The following is a 27,745-nucleotide window of genomic DNA, read 5'->3' as shown; positions in this document are numbered from 1 at the left end:
ATGAACTGTACATAAAGTGAATTCGTTTAGTTACAATATTTTTATATTAGTTTATAATTTTTTTATGAATATATATAATTATTAAAAAATAATATATAATTTTATTTTTAAATTAATAAGAATATATATGAAAGCCCATTAAGGTTGCTAAGTTAGTTTGTTTTCTATTTTGAATCATTATTCATCCGATATATTTTTTTTATAGGGTTAGATGTGAATTTTTTTTTTCATATATATATATATATATATATATATATATATAACCTTAAAATATTTTATGAAACTTTAATAAATAAATAAAAATTAGCAATTAATATTTATGAAAATTAAATTAATTAGAATTAAATTATAATATTTTTAAATAAAATTATAATATTTTTAATTCAGTAATAATAAAAAAATATTATTATTATATTAAAAAAATTATAATCGATTGAACCCTCGATATTTTTGAAACTGAGGATGCTATCTCGAAAGAATCTAAAACTCGAGATTTTCCTTTTTTTTTTTTTTGAAGTCACTGCTTTTATATATATATATATATATATATATATATATATATATATATATATATATATATATTGTTCCGAGGGCTTTAATTAATGTGAGCCTTTCCAACGAACCCCACAAGACAAAGCGGGAACTATACGCGTCTTGTCCCATATCACGCCACCTGTCCCATCCGAAAGCTGGTTCGCTTTCCCCCAGATATCTCGTGCCATCAGAATAGCTCATCATTAGCACCACCACATCAAATGGTGGCTTAAGCCCTCTAAATTAAACCCCTTCCCAAAGCTTCATCGTTGCCGTCATCCACCTCTGCCAACGTAGTCCACTCGTGCGAACGCCTCGAGAGGAAACCCCGACCCCAATTCCCAGTCCTCAGCCGCTCGATCCAGTATCCACGTCCCGCGTCGATCGCTTCCCTTCCCTTCCCTTCCCTTCGATCACTCGGGTGATCTTGGAGCGGCGGCAGTGGCGATGTCTCTCCAGCCTCAGAGGCCGATTTGTTGCCCGAGAGCGGTCCCGGAGCACACCCGCTTCCGGATTAGGCCGGTTCATGGGCTCTTTTCCCACGTAAGCCGCTTGCCGTCTGAGTCGGAGCTATTTCTCTTGTCACTGGTAGCTCGCGCCTTGTGGTGTTGGGTTACGCAATGATTCTGATCTCAATTCTGGTTCTTGATTTTCTTGAATCTTTGAACTGGTTTGTTCGCTTGTTTTCTCATTTGGTTTACATATTATATTGATTTGCGCGGCCAGACTTCAGTTCTCGAATATGGTTTGCTATTCTGTCCATGTGAATGCCGAATCACTTTCTTTTTCTTGAAAATTGCTTCATTGCAGACTGTGTCTGGAATGATGACGGTTCTGTTTATTCTGATCTTGGGTTATCTTTCTATTTTTGTTCCAGTCAACGTTAGGGTTTCGAGAAGTTACAAGAATCGGGACTACCCCTTGCATGCTGGCAAGTTCAGGTCAGTGGTTCTTGTGTCACTTGAAGTCGAGGACTTCTTTATCTATGTGTAATCTTCATGTTTTCGAGTTGCATTCTGCAGGCAGGCGCCCGAGAAGGACCTTGACTCCCGGGACCAAAGCGTCGACTCGGAAAGGATTTGCACCTAGGCCGCAAGTTGGAACGAGCACTCAAAAGAAAGATCAAAATGACGCTCAAGAAGAAGAAGTGTCTGGAAGTTCTGGTGCTAAACAACCTGCAATTTCTAGCAGCGGAACAACTGATAGAAAAGTTACTGGTGACGCACAGTCTGCTGAAATTGTTCCAACTTCAAGAATGTCAAGCAATCTACTCAAAAGGAGAATAGATATACTGGAGGAAGCGGAGCAACAAGGCCAGGGGAATGATGAGACAGATCAACAAATTTTCACTGACATGCCTTCTGATTCTCCTGACGATACCGAAACTGATGGACAAATAGCTGATGTTGGGAACGAAGGAGATGGACTTGCTCTGAGATATAAAAATATTGTAGTTGATCATAGCAACAAAGGAATTGGAACGGAGACCATGACTGACCAATTCAGTGAAGATGGAATTGGAAAGGAGATCACAACTGAACAATTCAGCAAAGTGGGAGTTGGAAAGGACACTGCGACTGACCAGTTCAATGATGTGGGAATTCGAAAGGAGACCACGACTGATGAGTTCAGTGATGCTGGAATTGAAGAGGAGACCATGGCTGATCAGTTCAGTGAAGCGGGAATTGGAGAGGGGACCATGGCTGATCAGTTCGGTGTGGCGGGAATTGTGGAGGAGACCACGGCTGATCAGTTCAGTGAAGTGGGAAAACAAATGATTTATGTTAAAAATCAGATAGGCAGAATAACCATAGCAGAAATGACAGAAATAGCTGGTGAAGTGGAGGAAAAACAAGCTGTGGATGAGAGTAGTTTGGATATCAGTGATGTGGAGGAACTGGCTGAAGTTCATGATAGTACAGAAAATGCCGTGTTAGATATGGAGGAATCACTGCTCAAACTGAAGGCAGATATGGAAGCAAAAGCACAAAGGCAGCTATTGGAGAATCTTGCTGATGAAAATTTTTCAGAAGGGATTATAGTATTTGTTGTTCCACAAGTGGTGAATCCTGACCAAGTTATTGAAATTTTCTTTAACCGAAGCTTATCAGCTTTAGCAAATGAACCTGATGTTTTGATCAAGGGTGCATACAATGGTTGGAGATGGCATTTTTTTACTGAAAAGCTGCAGAAAACTGATCTTAAAGGGGATTGGTGGTCTTGTCGACTTTCTGTGCCCAAGGAAGCATATAAAGTGGATTTTGTGTTTTTTAATGGTGCTGATGCATATGAGAATAATAATTCAAAGGATTTTTCTCTACCTGTAGAAGGTGGTATGGATGAAACTGCTTTTGAAGATCTCTTACTTGAAGAAAAACACAAGGAAATTGAAAAACTTGCTGCAGAGCAAGCTGAAAAGGAAAGGCAGGCTGACGAACAACGCCGAAAGGAAGCAGAAAAGGCTGCAAGTGAGGCTGACAAAGCGCAAGCAAAGGTCGAGGCAGAGAAACAAAGGCATCGTTTGCATCATTTGATGAAATCGACTTCAGAATCTGCTAGCCATATATGGCAAATAGAGCCTAATTTTTTCAAAGGAGGTGATAGAGTGAGATTGTATTATAACCGAAGTTCCCGTCCACTTGCTCATGCCACAGATATCTGGATTCATGGTGGTCATAACATCTGGAGTGAAGGACTGTCCATTATCGAGAAGCTTTCCCATTCTGAAAAAAGAGATGGTGATTGGTGGTCTGCAGATGGTATGCCTTGTTATAAGTTTGCTCCTTTATAACTGATGTTCAGTTTTTTGTGGATGTTAATACTTGATAATTCTGAAGCTTATGCTGGCACTAGGTTTTTGCTGATATGTGAAGCCTTCTGCCTCATCACAACTGACTTGGCACACATTTTCACTCACATGGTTATCATTTCATGTTTGGTGTCATTAACCAAATTGCATGAATGTTCTGATGGAATACTTGATTGTTCCTCGTATTTGTTATTGCAGAACAAGCAAAAATAATTTAGGTAAGAAGTTAATAATATGTTACTCGAGGAAGAGCAATAGGATATGGTTGTTGATCAGTTGCAGGGACAAGTTGTGAGAGTTGGAGTTGAACACATATCCAATTGTCTGATTCCTTTTCATGAAGATAACCAGGTTGGAAACAAAAAAGGAAGAGGATACACTTCCAATCATAATGTATTTAAACTTATGGGACCAACATGCTATTATTGAGATTGGAGAGAAGCAAAAGACAATATCGAAAAGGTTGTCTAAAAGAAATCTTAATGATTATGAAATCAACTCATCCATCAGTTATTTTGGTGATTTGTTGTATGATCATTTAAATCAAATTATCCATCAGTTATTGCTACTTGGATCAGAATATTTTGGTGATTTGTTGTATGATCATTTAACAAACTTTTTAACAATTGCTGGTTCCTTTTTATGCAATGAAGGGATTCAAGGTGATTTTTTGACTCGAGTAATATTGTTGAGATTGATTATTTATTAATTTTCAATAATTTATTCAATTTTTAGAATGTTAATCTCCGAAGTTCTTGATATCTATATTTTTAATCAAGATCTACATAAAAGGTTCTTAAGTCCATTTTGGAATTTGTCTGAAAAAAATTGACTCATTTAATGAGTAAACGACTAATTAGTTTAAGAGTTCAACTTGATATATCTCTGATACCTAATGTTAAAAAGTTTGATCTGTATCAAAAAATTTACTGTATTGGTTGATAATGGTCAGATTTTGATTGAAATCAATCAACAACCTAGATTGAATCGGTTCCAACGGTCAATTTGTTCGTTGGACCGATTTGAATACCTGTTTAATCCTATTTCAATCTCACATCTTCTAACACTCTTTCTCACTTAATCACTCTTTCGCACAAATTTCTTGCTATTGTTCAATATCAACGGGCAAACCGTTTTGAACGTGTCGCAAAACTGCCCAATCTCTGAAAAATATAAATCCTCTATCCCTTTCTAATTTGGATTTTTTATTTAAGTAAAACTAAATGTGCATTTAATTGTAATTAAAATATCATAATTTAAGCTTTTTCCTAATTTTTCATGTATTTTCGAAGATTTTTTGGACATTTTTTGGAACTGTTGGCACGTTTGGGTGTACAGTGTGTCGGTATGCTGGTACTGACCAGTACATACCAGACCAGCCAAAGAATGACACAGCCTGACTGCACGAAATTACATTCCTTGGTCTCAAGTGTTTAAGATCCCTGTAGCACGCACTTCTCCCTTTTAAACTTAATAAAAGTATGTGTTTTTTTCCAACTGGATTAAAAACATGAAGAGACTTTCTGAACAATCTTATATATAATAGAATAAATATTCAAGAGTTAGGCTGCACTTTGAATCACACGGTTTGGAAGCAAATTAGTCTCTTATGCTATAAGATGAATAACATAATAATTTTTTTACCTTAACATGTTCAGCTTAAGTGCTCAACTGCTTATTAAACCTGAAGTTACCACATACGGAATACTCAAGTAATTTCTTCGCAGTTGTTGTACCTGATCGAGCACTGGTTCTGGATTGGGTTTTTGCTGATGGTCCACCAGGGAAGGCAGTTATTTATGATAATAACAACAGGCAAGATTTCCATGCTACTGTACCAAAGAGCGTGCCTGGAGAACTGTTCTGGGTCGAGGAAGAACACCGAATCTACAGAAAGCTTCAGGAAGAGCGAAGAGCAAGAGAAGAGGCTGTTCATAAGAAGGTTAGTATGATGGGCAGCCTGAATGATATAGTTTTCATGTTGGATAATGATCCTAGTTTGTTTATGTTAATTTTTGAGCATAACGTAAACTTTAAACTCAACTTCATCTAAATTCTTTTGGTTTTCACAGGCTGAGAAAACTGCACGCATGAAGGCTGAAACAAAGGAAAAGACAATGAAAATGTTTTTGCTGTCTCAAAAACACATAGTCTATACAGAGCCAATTGATGTGCGAGCTGGAAGTGTTATCACTGTTTTATATAATCCCTCCAATACAGTTCTAAACGGCAAGCCAGAGGTTTGGTTTAGATGCTCATTTAACCGTTGGAGTCACCATAATGGCCCCCTACCACCCCAGAAAATGGTGCCTGCAGAAAATGCTTCACATCTCAAAGCAACTGGTAAGACTTATCCAGTAAAAAATCTTAAAGTACAGTTCTACAAGTCTATCATCTAATCCCTTGGATGATTAACATCTTGTCAAATATTACTTTCTGTGATTTTTTTAGTATAGTCCATGTAAAGAAATTCTTTTTACCAGGACCTTTTGAGGGGCCCTAGGTGAGGCATCTTAGTAGGCACTGTCTAGTCTCAGTTGAGGTGTTGGCTGATGAGGTGCTTGCTTTGTCCCTCTTTGCCTGTCCAATAAGCTTTCCACCTGCCACCCACACATGACCCTCTCTTTTTCTATTTGTTTCCTAAATACTATCTTTAATCTTAATTTAATGCAACCATTCTTATAAAGGAAAAAAACAAGCTGTATCATCAAAGATCATATGATAGTGCTAACGTGTCAAATGCAAAAGATGATTTTCTGTAGATCACAAATCGACATGGGGTGATGTAGTGAGGACATCTATGGTTGGAGAAATAAGTATATCCACTGAATAACAATCAAGATTAAAGACAGTGCAAAAACAATCATACAAGGATAGCAAATGTTGAAGGCGAGGAAGTTGATTCTAACAAAATATAGGAACAGATGGAGGTGTATGAATTAGGTGGTGGAGGAGATGAGATCACTGATGATGTTGATGATGAGAGGATGGGCATGATGATTACTTAAGCACTTAAATTGACAGATATATGAATCTTTTTCGCTTTGCAATTTACATATGAACTAATTTCATTATCATTTGTTGTATGAGTGCTTATAGATGGCTAGATTTTATGTAATTTGGTTTTTTGGTGTCCATCATCTTACATATCTAATGACAACTTGTATTTTGATAGAAGCCAATCCTTTAGTAATTATTCTTTTTATTTTTATTTTTGTAATTTTTCTAAGGTAAGCACCTAGAACCTCAGGCAATAAGGGAGCTTGGCATCTTATAGCACTAGCACTTCCAAGTTCTAACAACATTGGTTGATAACTAACAATCTTCTTTCTGTTAAACGGTCAACTTTGGAAATCTTGACCTGGACCTATGTGGTCAACCTGATCCAGATTCTATAGCTGACTACAATTTCATGTTAGGTTGGATTCAAATCAAGCTCATGTTCCTTTCAAAGTGAGGCTCAACTCAATCCAACTTGGTGGTTGACCAGAATAAAAAGAACATTGTCTCAGTCCACCAATCCAACATCACTAGCTTTTTCCAGCCAATTTGACCCATCTATGGTGATGGTTTTGTGAAATCTTGACCTGCTGATGTGTTGGAACTAGTTCAGGTTGGCCTATGTATCCAGTTATCCATTCTTGACATAATCCAAGTCCATCCTAAACTGATCAATTGACATCTATAGCAACGTTTGCTTTATCGTTCAAGTCGGTATGGTATGGGTGGCATGGATCGGTCCTACTGACAACCAAGACGTGGATCACCCTAGTCCTAGTTGGCATGCCCCAATGTGCCATATGTTGGTACATTGGTACAGACTGGTATGCACCAACCCAATAAATCTCCGAGACAGGTCCGGTGCCTGAAATGGCGAACCCTGATATCTAGTGCCAAGTAATTTTAAGAGTAGCATTTTTTTTCAGAAAATAATAGTAAGTTTCGTCTGTAGGAAAAGCATTGCTAATTTATTTTCCGTGCTGCAAGTAAATGGTTCCTAGATTCTTCTCATAAGGGTGTGTTAGTTCATGTGGATATAGCATTTTAGATGTCACAGCGTAACAATCATCATCTTAGATCACTTGGGTTTGTTAATTATTGCAGTGAAGGTCCCAATGGATGCTTATATGATGGATTTTGTTTTTTCGGAGAGAGAAGATGGTGGAATCTATGATAACAGAAATGGGATGGACTATCATATTCCTGTCATTGGAGGAATTGCAAAGGAACCTCCCATGCATATCGTACATATTGCTGTTGAGATGGCACCTATAGCAAAGGTAAATTTAATGTGTTGAACCTTACATGCCCTCCATAAAACAAAGATAATTTAGGAAGCTAAGTGTAAGAACATAACCATTATTTGAAGTGATTAGTTCCACTAGAAACAAAATTTTGTATTATAGATTGTGAGTGATTGCTAAATGCTTGTCCTTGCACTTGTGCTGGACTTGTTTTGCTTCAGTTTACTATTAGTTTTCTGTTGGCATGATGTGTTTGAACCTTCTGCTTGCACAATGCACCTGCTTGAACTTATTAAAGGTAATCTTCTTCAACTTGTTTTTGTGGAGCACTCTTACTAGCATTACTACCTTCAGTGCTTTGCATTGACATAGAAATTGTACCTTGAACTGTAGGCTTCTTTAGATTCCTCTATTTGTTGCAGCTGGTCTTCCTTTTTTCCTTTCTGCAATTATTTTCCTGTTTTTGGCCTTCAACTAGGACCTTGTTGCCCTATGGGTTTATTGTTTTCAGAGTATAAAACAAAATGTCAATCATCAAATAGTAAATTGTAACATGGGAATTAGATTCTCATACGTATTCTGAAGATGTGATGTTTAACACCTAATCAGAGGTTTAAACAAGATTTATTATTTAAAGCTATATTTTCCTAAGTTAAAATAGGTTGCTGTCATATACTATTGCTTGATTACCAGTCCTGACATTTAGCATTTGTTCATTATTTCAATTTTAACCAACCATGGATAATTTTTGGCAAGTCTTGAATACTGGAATGAGCAGTTTCATGTATATTTCTTTTGAATGATTATTTTGGTGAGGTACTCTCACAAAAAGTGCATTTTTTTTCCTTTCTGTCATGAATTGTTTTCTTAAAACTTCAGAGAGATTTTTATTTATGAATGCATTGCATAGACTTAAGTTTTTTTAGTTCTAATAGTAATAGAATGCATAAATATGAGAAACTGAGAGCAGGAATAGTGGCTTGCAAGGAAGGTACAACTACAAATTATCTATGGTTACTGCAGTTTGCAATTTTTTTTTTCTTATTCTATGAACAGGGCAATTAGAAGAGGCTTGTGAACCTGTAAAAAATAATCAAGGGTTATAAAGGGCATTCACTTAATTTTCAGAAAACTAACTGACAATATGGAAGCAATGCACTTGAGTATAAAAATTTAAGAAATAAGTCTTATGACATGGCTATTTGTTATAAGAACTTGGATAGCTTAATGAAATGTCTGAGAGGTTTGTCATCTGTTTGACCTAAATTTACTCAACATTCTTTATGATTAAATGTCTGAGAGGTTAGTCACATCCTTTAAGCTGGTGACTATCTTATGATCTTTTTTCTGGTGGTGCCTACATGGCTAGCTAGAGTTTGGATGTGCTGGAGCCACTGAGACACAAGTCATGCGCGACTTGGCTTGTGGACTAGGTCCTCAAATGAAAAAGATACTCTCAAAACACAATTAGTACTTTACTGTACAAGTAGACATAATTTGTACTGTACACCCACAAGCAAGAGTTATGAACTTTGTTAGAATGGAGTGAGATACTCATCTAGGTAAAATGTAATTGATGACAAAGTGAACTTACATTCAATAAACTCTGTTTATTCATCTGTTCATGATAAGTTAAATCAGTAGCCACCATTTTTCTGGTTAGATGCATTTCTATTACTTCTTGAGCTTAAGAAAATTATTCTGCAGTTTCAGATTTAACAATTTGCTGTTTTTCATTATCTGATTAATTCTGAATTTTAATTTCTTTTATAACAGAGTCGGATGTCTTAACTTACATTATTTATGATTTGAACCAAATATCCAGCCTTATAATATTACTTATGATGGTTAATTCTCCAGCCTGTCCTTATTCTTTGCAGGTCGGTGGCCTTGGTGATGTTGTTACAAGTCTTTCTCGTGCTGTTCAAGATTTAGGCCATACAGTTGATGTTGTTCTTCCAAAATATAATTGTATGAATCTCAGTAATGTAAGATTATTTTGCTTCTTGCTGCTCAGTCATTTCCTTTTGTTAGTGCTTCTATCAAAAGAATCCGTATTTGCCTTTGCATGAGCTGAAGAAACTACCATTGATTAAAAATATTGATGTAGGACATGTGCATGAATGGGTTTTGTGTGGTTTTGAGAGTTTATATTGGTGCTTTTTGATGGTAATATTGTGAAATATATGTTCTGATTTGGTATCAAAATCCTGCTTCATGTAGTCAATGTCTCGCAATACACATCAACTGTTTAGATTAGAAATAGCCCAGTCCAATCCTGAAAGGGCTTGTTTTCTCAAGGGGTAAGCAGATCTTTAAATCCAACAGTTTTCAGTCAGGATAATTTTGATTATTCCCACCTACGAGGATTGCTGTGCCAATCAGCACAGATTGATATAGATTTAAACATGCCATACTAGAAGGTATTGACACACTCTATGCTAGCCAAGGTGCCAAGCACCCCTTGTCATGCTAGAATCAATGGACATTCCCTTAAGCTAAAAGACAGTAATTCTTAACCATCGATCCTAGTCCTTCCTATTGGAAATCTAATCAATTGCTTTTCTTTAAGAAAAAAACAATGCAATTGTCTGAATTCAACCGATATGGATCAATTCCAAAATGCCAAATCCTATGACCTATCTTGGTCCATCCTGCTGACCTTGGTCAAGAGATGGTAGAAATGGCTAGTTTCTAGTGGTGTGAGTTAAACCAAATTAAAAGCAATGATGGATCCTAGAAGATGTCTCTCTTGATAAAACTAATTGTGGGAAAAGGTTTGTCTAATGGATTTTAGATATTTTGATGCTTATAATTTCATTTAATGGTTCACATTATTGTGGAAAAAGGTTCCCCTTCACTTTAGACTTCAGTGGTGCTTATAAATTCATTTCTGATACATGTTTGTTTATATTGGAAAATTTTCTGACATGTTTCTTGAAATTTAGGTTAAAGACCTCCATTTCCGTAATAGCTTTGCTTGGGGTGGAATGGAAATAAATGTTTGGTTCGGACAGGTTGAGGGCCTTCCTGTATACTTTCTAGAGCCCCAAAATGGGTATGTAGTAATTTTCTTTCTTGTGTGCTGTACATGTTCGTTACATTGGTTATCTTGAATACAGACCTCAAAGGACTGAAATTTTGATTCTTTAAGGTTCTGTAAACTGTTATGCAACTAAATCTGTACTTTTATTTATGATAATCTTATGCATTGATGCCCTAACAGATTTGGTTCAAAAGCTATGCAAAATCAGTGCAAGATATAGCTTTGCACTATGATTAGAAAAGACTTGGTATTAGCTGCATTTTAGTTGTCTTTTACTTTGTCTGACTCCTTTGTTCCATTTCTTGCTTGACCAAATTAATTTTTCTGCAAATTATAATGTGAATCCTCTTATACACTATATTTTAAAAACATTTTTAATATTAAGGGCTTAATATTTGAAGTTCTAATATTTATATTGTATAAAAACCTTATCTCTAACCTTTTGGATCTTACTTCAAATTCAACCGACATCTATATATCGTACAATACTTCTTTTGTTATCATTTTAATTTTGATTATTTAGGCCTTCTAAATCCATGTACTGTCAAGTGTCCTTACTTTAATATTCGGTTTGCTATTATTTTCTCCTTTTTTGCTTAATTTTTGCCTCATATAGGTTTCATGATACAGCTCAAGGACCTCTTTTTGCTTCTTTATAAACAACCAAAGACTTTGAATTTTTGCTTTTGAACAACTAGTTGTATGTGAAATTATGAACTATTTTAAGTAATTAATATATATTAGTGTGAAAAGAGATTTTGGACATTTTTGAATTGGTTTTCTGTAGGACTCCAACTTCATTTTGGCTGAAACCTAACCTGATCATCAGGTTGGATGGTTGGGAAATATAAACCCATTATAAGTCTGGGTTAAGTTGGGGTTGACCCAAACCCAACTCAAGCCTGAGTTCTCTGGATCTGATATACTGGACATCTTGAGTCTAATGAAGATCTACTATAACCTGACCCAACTGGAACTCGACCCAATTAAATACATAGAATCTTTGTAGTTTGATCGAACCTAGTTCGGCCATGATATATCGTAACGCTAATCCCAACCAATTCAAGTTTAGCCCAATCTGTGATTGGGTTTAATTAGGGTGGGAAAGATACCAACATGAGTTCAATTACACCAGGTATAAAAAAACTCTTTCTTTTAAAATTTCTTTTTTTTTTATTGTTATTATGTAAAGTACAATATGATATTATTAGAGAGAGCCAACATTTTGAAGTTTGTCATGCTACAACCTTGTGCAGGATGTTTTCAGTTGGGTGCATATATGGAAGGAATGATGATGGGCATAGATTTGGATTCTTTTGTCATGCTGCTCTTGAGTTTCTTCTTCAAAGTGGATTTCAACCGGTAAGTTAATAGAAAGACATGCATTCATGTGTCCTAATTTATCCTCTTGAAAGTTCTAGTCTCGTTCACTTAAAATTAGGCTTTAGTATGTGATGATTTTATCTTAAACAAGACTTTTAATTTCGAATAATACTGCCCGTACCGTGCGGTACGTACCGGTTTGCCAGCAGACTGGTATGCGGACCGCCCGCTACTGGGCGGTACTGTTGATTGGGGCTGTTTTCGCCCCGTTACCACCCTAAATTGGTCAGTAATGGTCGATTTCGATTGTCGCCGCTCGCTACCGGATGGTATTAGCTGAGGGAGAAGAAAAGGGAGAACCTGTAGATCCGATACCGCTCTCCCTCAACGATCCCATTATGTCACCGTCCTTCCTCGTCAAACGTCGCAGATGAGATGTCGTCTCCTCCTCGTCTGAGATGACGAGGCCTTGGTGTCGTCGGCGACTTCTCCTCATCCGCGCGGGGAGAAGAAGTCTTGGCGACGTCACGGGGAGAAGAAACCGAGCGTCGTCGCTTGTTTTTGTGCGGGGAGAAGGAAACCTTGGTTTCTTCTCCCCACGTGAGCAGAAAAACAAGGCAACATCGTTTATATATATATATATATATACATACATATATATATATACATACATATATATATATATATATATATATATATATATATATATATATTCCGAGCGGTACATCAAAACATACCTCTCGGTATACTCGTACCGTACCATACCAAGCTGAGCTCGATACTCCGGTACGGTACAAAATTACGAATCTTGATCTTAAAAACACTTCTTTTTACAAATTCTTCTTCTATTCATATTCCATCTTTCTCATGAATGTATTGGTGGCAGAATTCATGTATAAGAGGAAGACTAATAAAATCATTTGCAACATAACCTTATGCTTTTAATCATGGTTACACCAAAATAAACTTGATAGCTGGTCATCCATTTGGGTGTGAATGTGTTACTAATTCTGCTACTATGCTTCATTGAAGGTTATACAGAGAAATTTTCATTTCCAACCCTTTTTTTTTATTTTATGATTATATCCTTCCTTACTGACAGTTAAATCTGCACTTTGCCATTAGCATGCTATACAAAGACTTACCTAACTTTGCGTTAAAATAAGCAAGCAAGTCATTGACAAAAAAAAAACCCTTTAAGCTAATTACTCCATTGACAACCAGGGTAACCTTCCTAGCTTTATATTAAAAAATACATATTATTAGATAATAGTGGCAAAGATCCCTTGGCAGCCATCGCTGACCTAAGTACGTGGCTGTCTCTTCCAATAAAACAAAAGTAATGTGTTTATGTTTGAGAACAAACACCCAAGGGAGGAGAATGAGATAAAGAAGAAAGAGGAGAAAACAAGGGTTGGACATCATTTTAAATCCATTCCATTTAATTGGTGGTTCAATATCTCTTTCTCTTTGAATCAAGCTCGGTTTAAGTTAATACCCAGTGAGGAGGAAGAGATGGTGGGATGGAAGATGTGAAGGGAAGAGAGGAGGAAGAGTTGAAGAGGGAGTAGGAAATAAAATTTTGTGCATGATTGAGGTGCCTATACTTCCGAAATTAGCAGAGAGTTACTCTGGTTACATTCAAATGGAGTACTTGAGAGATACATGCTCAAGAATTCATTGAACTTAGATCCATGTTTAGACTCTCAACATTGATAGGATGAACATTAACTATCATTGGCTAGACATGGGCAATGTATCTTTGACTGCATCAACTTATAGTTACCTAAGCTATATTGACATTGCTTAGTTAGTCATCACTTATAGTTACCTAAGCTATATTGACATTGCTAACTGAGGTACATGCTTCATGAAGCATCTCACTTCCTTTATGTCAATGTATTAGAAGGCTAGAAGCTGTTTCTTTTCCATTTATACATTTCTTCATTTGATTGGACATGGATATAGGTTGTTTTGTTGATTACTCCTAGTCCATTCAGTGTTAAGTTCAATGAAAAATGTTCCACCATATAATTTATGTGGATTGTGGAGAATAAATGTTGTCCTTTTTCTATTATGGTTTTCAAGTGATACTTTTTATTCAAATCTTAGAAATCTTACATCTGCTCTCTTTTTGAAGCAACACAGGAACATTTCACAATGCCAATGTTGTATATATGTAGCCTTTTGTGCCCCATGAAGCACGGGTTCTTCCAAACTGTTGCCATCTCCTTATTGTATCCATGCTGGACACCAAAACATAATTGACACTTCTTGGCATGTATTAGAGAGTTCATATGTATTATAACTGAAGTACCATCTACATTTATTTATATTACTGTACTGTATATATGTTCAACACTTGAGTCATCCATTTAAGGCTCCAAAACATGTGGGATTGTTGGTGGATTTATGTCTTTTGAACCTTTTAGTTTCTTCTCTGATGACATGTATGTTTCTAGGATTGTTGTAGACATTTGCTTCTTATGGTTCATGCTTCTTGTAAGCAAGGATTTTAATTTCAAATGATACCGCCCGTACAGGGCGGTACGTACCGGTTTGCCAACAGACCGGCACGCGGACCGCCCACTACCGAGCGGTACCGTCAATTGGGGTTGTTTTCGTCCCGTTACCACTCGAAATCGGTCGGTAATGGTCGATTTCGACCATCGCCACCCGTTACCAGACGGTATTAGTCGAGGGAGAAGGAAGAAGAGGGAGAAGAAAAGGGGAACCTAGAGATCTGACGTCACTCTCCCTTGATGATCCCAATCCATCGCCACCCTCCCTCGTCGGACGTCACAGATAAGATGTTGTCGCCTCCTTGTCTTAGGCGATGAGGCCTCGGTGTCGTTGGTGACCTCTCCTCATCCGTGCAGGGAGAAGAAGTCGTCGAGGCTTCGCGGGGAGAAGAAACGAGGCAACGTCGCCCTTTTTTTTGTTTTTTAACTATATATATATACCGATTGGTATGCTAGAGCCTACCGCTCGGTACGCTTATACCATACCGAGCTAAGCTCAAAGTGCCGGTACGGTACAAAATTACGAACCTTGTTTTGAAGTTTTATATATGATGATAATAGATAGTCTATAATGTACAAAGTTACAATGACATAAGAATGTATACATGTATTAGTTGCTGTATTGTGCTATATTTTACAAGGCATGTTGGCACATTCATATTGTGTTGGGTCCATGATCCTTGTCTATGTCTATATGAAATTGTTATGGTAGTTCTTGCAATATACAAATGAAAGATGAACGTCCTACTGTGGCACTCATAATCATGATGACTTGTCTATCACTGGCATGATAAAAGTATTTATTCTTCACTTGAAAACTATGAGACTCCAAAGTTTTTCTTTTTTTGGAGAATAACCAATAACTTGTCACAGAAATAATCTATCTCCAAAGGAAGGGGATCTTCTGATACTTAGTTTATGCTTGCACAATATAGTAAAGCCCATGTGCATGCCTGGTTCTGTATATATGGGTGGTGCTACAAGGTAGATACCCATTTACAGGTAGCACTGCAGCACATCACTTGTGGCATAACATGCACTGGCAAATCTTAAAGTTTGCAAATATCAATAAAGTTCCGATCTGAAGTTTTACCTGGAAATTTCTATCAGACTCTTCCTTCTAAAGGTCTGACGTGAGATCACAATCTTTCTGCAACTAAGTTAATTGTGCTAGTAGTGAACTTATGTTCTTATTACTGTTAGTGTTTCCATTAGATTCCAATAGGAATTTGTGTGGGTTGAGATGAACGGCATTATGTATATTATTTCAATATTAGTACTCAAATGCTAATTAAGAGTTGATCAGTTTGAGTCACAGTCTTTATCTTCTATATACTTGCAAGAATTGATATATTATGTGTGAAACCCCCACCAGTCTTCTGAATGGGATTATGGTATGGATAGCATATCTAGTATCATTTTGTATGACTTTTGCTCAAATTAAATTTGTTTGATTGATAAATAGATGTTTTGTTTGGTTTTTTTATGATTCTGATTAGTAACATGTCACCTATGATATCTTTAAAAATGTGTCATTGCTGAAAACTATCATGGTTATAGAATAATGCTTGATGAGCATATCATTGATAAAAGACAATGGTTGATGAATTAGTTAGTCAAGAAGACAATCAAAACATTTGAACTTGATTAAACAAGTACATGACTGTAGATCAATGTTTCAACCCAAAATTCAATTGTCTAATGAAGAAAATAAAAAAGAAAACAACTCATACTTTATGTCTAAAACCATATCTAATGTTGTGGGGATTAGGGGCCTGAATAAGCTAAGTGCCAAACTTGTATTAACCAATATACTGCGATCCACTTTGGGATGGAGTACATCGCTGCTAGGGGTTTATATTTGCTTATTTGCTTATGCTCATGAACATTTACTCCAGTCTTTCTATTCTTTGTTTCCTTAAAGATTCTTTTTCTCAAAACAATTTAACTGATTGCTTGTTCTTGGACAGGATATTTTGCACTGTCATGACTGGTCTAGTGCTCCTGTAGCTTGGTTATTCAAGGAACACTATGCTCATTATGGGCTGAGTAATGCTCGAGTTATCTTCACAATTCATAATCTTGAGTTTGGGGTGAACAACATTGGCAGAGCAATGGCATATGCTGACAAGGCTACAACTGTCAGTATCTAGTTCTTGCTTCAATATTTTTAAGTCTTTGCAGTAGTCATTGTTTTTCTATAATTGACAAATTCTTCTCGGAAGGACCTTTGGTTATTTGATATCCAGTTTCCTTTTCGGTGGTAAAATCAGAAATGTTCTTGTTGTTTCTTTTTTTGATATTTAATGGATTTCTCTAATTTTTTTACAGGCAACTTAGCCGCATTCTTTTACAGCAATGTGATAGTTTTGCAATTTATCCATGCTTGTTTGATTTTTTGAATGAGTTCAATGACAAATTGTTGATCTTTTTTTAAATCTTTTGTTAATTTGGAATTGTAAACAATGTATTTTGGGTATTGTTTACAATTGAGAAGTCGCATCCAGGCGTAAATTGTTGATGTGTGGCAGAAAACCACACATATTAAATATGTTTGGTAAGTTTAGTTCCTCCTTTGGACAGATTAGGAATGCAAAACCACAGAATGAAAGAAACAACTTCAGGAGAAATGTATTGAAACAAATGACTGGACCTCCCAAGATCAGGCTTGCATACAATGTTGTTAGATCTTAGATGGTTTTAGTGGCTGTTAATTGGTGTTTGGATTTTTGGACCTATCCATATAGAGCCTTGTAATTTCCATGAGACTTTGGCCCATTATAACTTCCTATGTAATAGCTCCTATATCACCTCCCAATTGTGCGATTATTGCTTATATAATTAGCCACATCGATTAGACAGGCATTGTAGTCTGGGCAGAGTCCCTCATGGTTTGTCTAAGGTCTTGTCTCTCTGCCTAGAAATTATCACTTCAATGCTCTTCCTGTTCTTCTAATTTTCTACTTCTATGTGTTTGTTTCTTTGGCATTATTTAAGAAGCTAGTAATATCTTCAGTTAACCCAAATCAAATTTGAGTCTTCTAATGACAGATTATCACTTGTTGTGGTGATATTTGATTAAGTATGAGAATGAGGATGGATGGGGAAAGAAAATAGAAGTGGTTTCTGAGGAGCTTTTTTGTCATGGTTCAACAATGTGCCATAGTACAAACTCTTCATTAGTGAGGCCACACATGGTAAAGATAATAGTGATTGGTCAAAATGTGCAAATAGCCAAATAATTCTATGTTTTCTTTTGCATGTGTGTGTTAATGTATAGTATGTATTTGTATCAAGGTTTGCAATACCGAATGATACCGCTCGTATCGAGCGGTACGTATCGATCCGTTAGCAGATCGGTACACGGATCGCCTGCTACCGAGCGGTACCGTCGATTGAGGCCGTTATCATCGACGGTGACCGAGGGAGAAGAAAGAAGAGGGAGAAGGGGAAGAAAGAAATGGGAAAAAAAAGGAGAACCTGAGATTGGCGCCGCTCTCCTCCTCGTCTGTCAGCGACTTCTCATTCGCACGCGGAGAGAAGAGTCATCGGCGTCGTAGGGCGAAGAGAGACGACGCCTCAACGAATTATTTATTTATTTATATATATATAAAAAGGCGACGTTGTCGAGGTGACGTTGCAGATATTTTCTTTTTCTTCTCTTCTTGGGTGACATCGTTGCGTGGGGAGAAGACTTTTTTTTTTTTCTGCGACGTCACTCCGCATGGGGAGAAGAGAGGTATACTGAGCAGTTTACCTATATATATATATATATACACCTAGCGGTATATCGAAATATACCGCTCGGTATATAATACCGTACCGTACCGAGCAAATCTCAAAATTCCGGTATTGTACGAAATTTCAATCCTTGATTTGTATGTACGTAGAGTTTGACAAGAAGCTGATTTTCTTTGATTAACATGTTCTTTTGAGCTTCTGCATGTTCCGTGTTTGTGCCCCTTTTCTTTTGATGTATTAGTTCTACATGTTTAGGTCTGCACCTTAAGAATTTATGCAGAAGAATAAATTCAGCTAAGATGATTTTAACTGTTAACTTACATGTTTTGTGTTCTCATCTTTTAAGTAGTTGCCTTCCCATGTAGGTTTCACAAACATATTCAAGGGAAGTTGCTGGAAATCCTGCAATATCTTCTCACCTTCACAAATTCCATGGTATCGTGAATGGTATAGATCCAGATATCTGGGACCCATACAATGATCACTTTATCCCGGTATATTTCTCAGAATTCATGATGAAACTTTAGCTTTCTTTATTATTGTCGTGTATGATGCAGTTTTCCTCTTTGACATGCATGATGTTGATATATTGTGCTTTTAATTTGTTTTGTTATTGGCATGATCAAGAAAACACAAGCCAAGTTTTGCATGCCAAAGTTCATCAATCATTTCATCCTCATCCTATGGTTACTCAATAATTGGTACTGTGAGATATTATAAAATTATATTTATTCTATTGGGTCAATTACTTTTTACTTGTGGATATTAATTTAAAAAATTCCTTCTTTGGCAAATGAAAGTTAAAAGACGAAGCAAAGAAGAGACTAGAAAGTTTATCTATCATTATAAAATTAATGTTGAAAATATTCATGTGTGCGAGGTGAAAAGAAATTGACTCAGAGGATAGTCCCATGTTGCTTAGGGTAAATTGTTGTCTAATCTGATTTATGTAGATCCTGACTAGTTTAACTCAAACTCATCATTATTCGATTCCTGACAATTAAGGCATATAGCTAGATAACTAAGAGACTTTCTTATTCATGAAGCCTGCTATTAATATATTTTGAGTCATAACAAAGGCTTATCATTACATTGTACGAAGTGTAGAACAAGATTTTATATATGGGTACTGCAATCCACACAGAAATCTGATCACTTTGTTATGTACTGATTTAAATGGAATAGTACACTTTGATACATCAATAAGAAAAAAAGAAGACTGAAAAAAATGTTGATATGTTGAATCTAATCGGTATTGTTCATCCCCTGATATCACTAGTATTTAAATAATGTTGCAGAGTGCCATAATTTATTTATTATCACTGCTACTGCAGTTAGTTGTCTCTGCTTCTTCAGTATCTGGGTCAGAGAATCTATCCTCTAGGGAAGCTAGACACTGATCTTGCTTAGCTGAATGATTAAGATCTTATGAACTTCACATTACCAGTTCTTCAAAAATTGTTCTGTTATGAAAATAACTATAAATGGTCGGAGAAGAAGTTTCTGCTTTTCTGAAGAGGTTTGGTCTATGAGGAATGATCTAACAAGTCTTCCACAAGTGAAAATAAACCAGAGTGTATCTTAATGTGATATTTCCCCTAAGCCTTGGAGCTATTCGGCATGCAATCCAAAGTTGATCATCATGTTTATGACCTTGTACACATATATAACCTAAATTGAAAGCTCTCATTAATCTACTACTTCTGGCTTTTTAGTTTTGAAGCTTCTTAATTGCTATTTGTCAATCTGACTGAACATCCTGAGGAAAGGATTGTTCAGATGCTAATTTTAGACATCCCAAGGTTACGCGCAGGTGGTTGGCCGATGACTTTATGGACCTATCTAGCTTATAATTAAATTGTTCTGTAGGATTGTCCTTTATAAAATGGTTCTAAATAGAGCTTGATCTAACTGAACAAAATTTTCCTGAACTCTTTTTTAAATTTGTTTCATCCATTTTAGGTGCCTTACACACCAGAGAATGTTGTTGAGGGTAAGAAGGCTGCTAAAGAGGCATTGCAGCAAAGACTTGGATTGAGAAGATCTGATCATCCTTTGGTAGGGATAATTACCCGCCTGACAGTTCAGAAGGGAATTCACCTCATCAAACATGCTGTTGGGCAAACACTTGAGCGCAATGGGCAGGTTTTTCTTTGCATATCCTTGTTTTGGCACTGTCTAATATTAATTCCATGTCGATATTTAACTCCTAATAGATTTAATGGTATGAATACAATATACAATTATATATATATATACATAAATTTTTAATTACTCTAGTTATAGCATTTCATAATTCACAGGAAATCTGTTGTAGGTCGTTCTGCTTGGTTCAGCTCCGGATTCTCGTATACAGAATGATTTTGCTCACTTGGCAGATCAGTTGCACTCTTCCCATGCTGGCCGTGTCCGTTTTTGCTTGACCTATGATGAACCTCTTTCTCATCTGGTTAGACATCATTTACTGCATTCTGTTAGGTGCCCTGTCAAAATTCTTTAAGTCGATGAGATATTCTAATGTTTATCCTTTTTTGTTAGATTTATGCTGGTGCAGACTTCATTCTTGTTCCATCACTTTTTGAACCATGTGGCTTAACCCAACTTATAGCTATGAGATACGGCTCCATTCCGGTTGTTCGTAGAACTGGAGGTGAGTGCTTTAATAATTTTGTTATTGTACTTTCAGTAAATTTATTAGTTTATGCTCAAGCAGCAGTTTCATACAACCGAATCATAATCAATTAATGGTTAGCCTAGTGCAAGAGACTTCATCAATATGGGATCTGAGGAGAATCAATGTACACGGTCTTTCCTTTGCAATCAAAGAAGCTATTTCAATGAATAGTCAATTAATGCACTTTTGAACTTTACAAGCTCAATATGAAGAAAAGATGATCTGAGGATAATATTACTGTGGGCCTTTGACCCTCAAGGTCATCTTGTGCTACTAAATGCAATTAGTTGATGTCAGTTGCAGGTCAAAATCATTGAATTTGCATCTGCGGAATGTTTGGGGTTTCAGACAAATGACCAAGATAGTAATATATCCAGTCCCACTCGCATGGAAATTGTTACCCATAGTTCCAGTCTGCCCATAAACCAGAGTCTAATGCTTGGTCTCATTCATTATTTTCAACATCCTAATTGGCTGTTCTATATGTTAGCACAGCCATGTAAATAGATCCATCCAGACTGATCATGCATCTGCCACTCTTTGTTCTATATAGTGAATCACATTTTGTCATTTTTTGAATTATCAGAAATAAGGGAATTTCCTTTTGCATTATGTAGGGCTTTATGACACAGTCTTTGACATTGACAATGATAAAGAAAGAGCTCGTGCGCAAGGTCTTGAACCAAATGGGTTTAGCTTCGAGGGAGCTGATCCTTCTGGCGTGGACTATGCTCTCAACAGGCACGTATCATAAGTTTCCTCGATTGGCTGTCTGTTACTCGATTTATTGTATTCTTAACAGAACACCAAAATGCATATTTAGGAGATACTCCTTTGCTAGTGCACAGGTAAAATTTGCTTGATTTAGTTTGATTAAGGGCTTCAGGATGTCAGCAAAACTCTTGCATTTTCCTTGCTGTAATTTTTAATTAGATATGTTATTTTCAATAAGAACCTACTAGCATTGAGCGATTTGATAGATAAATGGAACTCTCACTTTAAATCGAGAATTTCTTTTGTTAACTTTTTAATGTTTCATCCCTAATCATAAAACCATATTTTATGTTTATATTTAGTAGGAGGCTAAGGGATTATGTTTAGAGCCCTTGATGTGGTTCACCAAGTCAAAGTTGTTTGGCATTTCATAATTTGGCCTCTTTCTTTTGTGAATGGTTCTATTTTCTAAATATTGATTCTCAAGTCATCTCTAAGAAAAACTACATTCCATATGTTGGTTGCTATTGAACGGATACATGCTGTCAGTAAATATCTCCACTGTCATTTGAGAAGAAAAATAACCTACTCATTTATATCAAACAAGTTTATATGTCTAACAATTGGATCTTCCAGAGCAATCTCTGCTTGGTTTGATGCACGGGAATGGTTCAACTCACTATGCAAGCGCGTGATGGAACAAGACTGGTCTTGGAATCGGCCTGCTTTAGACTATATGGAGCTATACCATTCGGCACGGAAGTAAAACTTGATAGTAAGGGGAGAGAATTTTTGTGCACTACTTTTAAAATCTTTGTACAGTCTTGGTCTATCATTCCTTGTGTTTGCTAGTTCTGTATTCTTAAAGATAAGAGTCAGTGTCCATTCTAGGCTCAAATCAAGTTGTTATTTATGCAATTCTTAGAGTCAAGTTTAACATGTCTCTTCATTTGATGCATTTTGAGTCTTTGCAATAATATGACATTAAAATATTGTTCTACTATTCAAACATCATGTATTTTCTTTTTCTTGTTCTTTGCTTGTGGAAGAATAAAATAATCTTGTCTCATCTTCATTAGTAAGCTAGCACAATTTTTTTCTTTGATTCTACAAACCAAACAACCACTTTGAGAATGATATGGAATTTTGCAGCTTATGCATCTAATGACTTGGGTTCATTATTTTCTTTATGTCTGTTTCTTTTGCTTCAATGTGTAAGTTACTTCACCCTATCATTGATTCATTCTCTGCAATGAAAATTTTATTTTCTTTCCATCTTTAGAACTTTTTTCTTCATCATTAAGTTTGGGTTGATAGGGTAATCCTATTGGTTGAACCAAGAATCTTTCGACTCTTTGTTCATGTGCTTAAATTCATCCTATCAATTTATATTATTTAAGGTTACACATGTCTAATTCAATTGCAGCAGCTATGCCTTCAAACTTGATTGACAAGCTTTTGACATCTGTTCAGCAATGTTTCCATCTTCGTTGGCATAACCATAACTTCTTAGTTTATTAATGATTCCAAAAAAACTCTATTAAAGAACCCTTGAGGAGATTCAGTTGACTTCATTGCTAAGATATCAGATTCCCTCTATAAAAATTGAAGCTTAAATAAGATAATTTACTTTTTTTTATTCTTCTCCGATCATGTAGATATTTTTTATCAAGTTTTTGTATCTTTTCTTTTTGTCCTTCTTTGGTGATCTGAGATGATAAATTCTCTTCCAATCTTATGTCGATGGAGCTGTGGAACTATGCAATGGAGTGTTATGATGTTGTTTCGAATCACAAGTTCAACATGGGAGACAGTAGGCTTCTCGGAAGGGGGAGTTCTTCAGGATTATGAATCTACGTGAAAAAGTGAACTAGGTTATTTTTGACAAGCAGCATATTGTGTTGCAGAAGGGGGGGGGTTCTCAGAATGGTCAAACTCTGAATCTCATCAGTTGGGAACTTGCAATATTATTGTATTGCAGTAGATCAGCTTGAAACTATAGAATCAGTGCAGAAATTTTAGGGATTCATGGAACTCCTAATTGGAGTTCTGCTTATTTTGAATGTGCATCAGAAACAGTCTGGATTTTCAATCTTCCACAGGGGTGGGGGATGTGTTTGATAGGACTTGACTGGTTGTAGTGTAATGGACTCCAACAGGCTGTTTCAATCTTATAACTCCTTGCTTCTTTAGTGATGATGGAATAATTACTCCAATATTTCATCAAAAAAGACTGGTGCTGCAAGATGCTCCAAACTGCTCACATGTTCTATGTCTTCTCATGACCCACTCCATGTGCTCCATTTGTCTCTTGGAAATGGACAAAAGCTTCTCTTGTTCTCTAGCAATTCCTCCTTTGAACATTTGGTGACTTTGCAAAATCCCACCAGGCTAGTATGGAAATCATTCAATTCTATACTGCTGATTTATGTTGACATTTCAATTTATATGCTGATAATAATCCCACATCAATTCTGACCTGTAGCTTGAATTGACATTTTATCGAAATGTAATAATACCTCAAGGCTTGTCATATATTTTTGAGTCCCTATTGATCCCTAAAAAGTTATGAGCACTCCTCTCTATGTATTTTATTTTCTTTGTTGTGATTTTTTGGACCCAAATAATTGCACAAGTGCAGATGCCACTCTGGGATTGGATCATCTTCTAGCTTTAGTTCACATCAGTATCTCAAGAATATGTTATCATCCCTCATGTATTGGCTTTTCTGTATCTATTTATTGTCTATAAATTTACTCATGTATATAGAGAAGGCAACCTGTTCATGGAATGAGCATGGTTTGATTTGTGTTACAAAGTAGTATATGCTGATTTCTTTTTCTAGGGAAAGAAAAGGAGAGGTGGGTCAAAGATACATTGCATTTGTTGAGACATGTTGGTTGTGGACAAATTTAGATGTTAGTGCATGTGAATCAAATCTGCACCGCCACACCTTACAAGCAATTTCTTTAGTGTTGGACATTTTGGTGAGATGTTTCTGTTGATGCTAACACTTTTTTGTCCATCGATTTGTGATGAAGCAGCATGACACGTCCACATGAGGGGTCTAAATCATGGGATGTTTAATTGTCGAAAAGATGTTGTTGATGGTGATGGAAGGATAAAGGACAGGCGGGGGTGCATATTCCACAATGTGGGATCTGAATTAGGTGTGCTTACCACTCCACCTTATGTCAATTGCAGCACAAACATTTCTCTTTGTCACTTTGATGCTATATGCATTATGTCATCCACCTTATTGCCCACAAGTATGCATCTTAGCACTGTCCAATCTTAAGGTCTAAAAATTTGATCAGATTTGTGGTAAGCATTGATTGATATTTATCTGTTTGATCAGAAATTCTTACTTGGATTGGACAATTTCATTCGGTTCAGCCCAGATTTATATATTTTATTCTTTTGATTTGTAAATTAGATAGATTCTTATTGACTGTCAATAACTTTTTCCTTCTCCTTCTCTCTTCTTATCCTCTTTGGTTTAGTGGATATGCTATCATGTCATGTGGACACAATATATCATAGGATGTATGCATCCATACCATACCGGTGGTCTTGGACTAAAACTTGAAATCTTCCCATAGAGTTAGTAGATGAGCATCTCATGTTAGTTAATGTGGGAAAGTTGAAATGGAAAAGCATGCAATGATGTCAAAATTTGCTCCTTTGGCACCATTAAATGCCCTTGATTCTCATATCCTGATGTTTGTATCACCATCAAGGCAGTGTGGGCAGCTACCAGAAGGTTCCCACTTGTGCAGAAATAAAAGAATTGCATTGTTTTTTGAACCTCTAAGATGTGGGTAAGAGGAGACTCCTATGGCTCTTTTGGGTGTTTGTCTTGCTTGATAACTTCATATGATGCAAAAGTTGTGGTCCAAATATGCACCTGCATAGCCCAATTGCTCATCTTTCCACAACAAAAACATGTCATTTTGCATTCTGCATCTTTCTTTGGACCAAAAGGGTCTTCTGTAGTTGGTGAGGCACAGTGACAGTCTTGCATTTGTTTTCTTTAACACTTTCACCACTAAAAACTCAAAACCTCATTTTGGCACATATAATATAGCAAGGTGAATATTCCACAATGTTTTCACAGATTACTTTCAACTTTGCACAATTTCAGAATTTTCTGATTGTAGAAGAGAATTGGTTGGTCCAATTCATTCAATTCCTAATTATTTATGCTCCTAATGCAACATCTCAATCATTCTCATTTAGGGCAGGACCACTTCTTCTCAGTGTGGACGACATCCACCCTATCACATTAAATCAATCAAACATTGATGGATGGATGGATGATTGGTACTCTTATAAGATATTTGAGAGCAACAATGGTTCCCTGTGGAATCTTTTCTTTTCTTCTCTGCATTCACTATCTTAAAATCTTATTTATTTCCACCTCATGCTGAATCATATAGCTGTCAGAAACAAACATAAGAGTGCACAAAAGCTGCACCAGCAAAAATATGGAGTCCTTTTCTTTTTTTTTTATTGAGCAAAAGTGGGCATCATAGACTCAGTTAATCTAATGAGTCATGGGATGAAGTTACATAGAGATCTCTGCTTCAACTTGCAAGACTGGTGTGGTGTAAGAGAACAACAACAAGTACTTCCTAGAAACAAAGTTTGGTATGGAGCACCTATTTCAGGTCCAATTGATAGAAAAAGAAACACAGATTGCTGACATTCTGCTGATGGTGTCATGGTTGAGGACATCATCCACCATCTTTGTTCTTCAGCATTATTCTGAAGGATCCAAATATGCTAGTTTTGCTGCAACCAATTGTTGGAAATACTTATCACTGTTTTTAATGTACCATCATGGGTCAATGGAAGTACCAAGAAGTGATCTCAGCAACCAAAGCACTAACAAAAAGGAAAATCACATCTGAAATCACTTTCATGAACCTCTTTTTTATCCTGATCAAGTGCTCCACCAGTTGACAGAAAACAAAAAAAAAAAAAGGCTTGCATTTGATCAAGTGCATTTTGGCCAGTAGTGGAAGAACAGTCAGGAGAAGATTCCTGAATCATACTTCTTCAGCTTTTTAGAACACAAATAGGACTTGTATAAGTAGCTTAGAGCTTTCACAAGGTGTTTATGATGTTTTTTTCCTGCTGCTTAACTTCAAAGTGACACTTGAAATTAGTTTAGGGAGGCTTTCTTGGCACTCACCAAGTTACTTGAAATTAGTTTACTCAACTCTGAAGTCATCTTTTCCTGCTCCTTATCTTCAAAGTGACACTTGAAAATTAGTATTCAGAGGCTCCCTTACCACAAAATGGGGTCAGTAAAATGATTCCTGAAAAACAGCCACTTGGAATCTAAATTCATAGTTAACTTTAAATGCATCTAAACAATGATTATATATATATATATATATATTTTTTCCTTTTAGAGAGATGCTCCTATCATCCAACAGGACTATAACAACACATCTGTACAATGTTATTCAAGCCTTTTCTTTCTTTCCATGGTATTGAGGGAAGAAGGATTAGCTCCTCTATTATCCATGTTGTCTAAATAGATTAAATAAAGAGGAGATACTCTGGAAAGAGTCCATCCATCATATGTTGCTTGATGTTCCATTCACCATTCTGGTTCCTGAATAAATTTTCTCTTCCTTTAAATGACAGCACAGAGAGAGAGAGAGAGAGAGAGAGAGAGAGAGAGAGGCTGTGACCTAACTTATTGATAGGTTGTGATGGGCATGTTAACAGGACATCCAAGTATGTGGCCACAGAAATAAAAAAATGCATCTGGCTTTGCATGGGAAATTATTAGGTCACTCTTTTCTCCAGCATCATCCCCAGCATATTCATGTTTGTCAGTGAGAATAAAACACAAACCATGACATCACAGAATCAGGTGCTTTAAATTCTTGATTGCCATTTTAGTTACTTTAGTTTTTATTTTCTTAATTTACTCTTCCAATTTCAAATTTAATAATACACATATTTATGAACTCATAATCTCATGATCGAGAATAATTTTGTAATTAATTTATATACCGACGTAAATATGATCCAAAACTCAAAAAAATAATGGATTTGGATGTTAAATAGGATTAAACATAATTATAAATTATGTTTCGACATTATGTAAGATATGCCAAA

At 36.2% G+C, this 27,745-nt stretch overlaps 1 protein-coding gene across 1 annotated transcript; it reads left to right on the top strand.

Moving 5' to 3' along the window:
• Positions 1–767: 767 nt before the first annotated feature.
• SSIII (starch synthase 3, chloroplastic/amyloplastic) lies at positions 768–22,600 on the top strand. The gene is made up of 16 exons (XM_009385927.3): positions 768–1,077; positions 1,412–1,475; positions 1,557–3,293; positions 5,071–5,285; positions 5,416–5,686; positions 7,448–7,623; positions 9,468–9,575; positions 10,536–10,645; positions 11,890–11,995; positions 16,449–16,619; positions 18,585–18,713; positions 20,182–20,364; positions 20,537–20,668; positions 20,758–20,869; positions 21,511–21,634; positions 22,244–22,600. Exons 1-16 carry the CDS (start codon positions 982–984, stop codon positions 22,371–22,373), a joined length of 3,864 nt encoding a protein of 1,287 aa, XP_009384202.2. The 5' UTR covers positions 768–981; the 3' UTR covers positions 22,374–22,600.
• Positions 22,601–27,745: the final 5,145 nt, after the last annotated feature.

The sequence above is a fragment of the Musa acuminata genome, chromosome BXJ1-11, assembly GCF_036884655.1.
Source record: "Musa acuminata AAA Group cultivar baxijiao chromosome BXJ1-11, Cavendish_Baxijiao_AAA, whole genome shotgun sequence".
NCBI classification, from domain to species: Eukaryota; Viridiplantae; Streptophyta; class Magnoliopsida; order Zingiberales; family Musaceae; genus Musa; species Musa acuminata.
The sequence above is the reverse complement of the archived record's forward strand: the minus strand, read 5'-3'. Positions and strand labels throughout refer to the sequence as shown.

Coding starts and splice junctions, on each gene's coding strand:
- SSIII (XM_009385927.3), top strand. CDS start 982: ATGTCTCTCCAGCCTCAGAGGCCGATTTGTTGCCCGAGAGCGGTCCCG. Junction 1,078..1,411: donor TTCATGGGCTCTTTTCCCAC/GTAAGCCGCTTG, acceptor TTTTTGTTCCAG/TCAACGTTAGGGTTTCGAGA. Junction 21,635..22,243: donor GTGGACTATGCTCTCAACAG/GCACGTATCATA, acceptor TGGATCTTCCAG/AGCAATCTCTGCTTGGTTTG.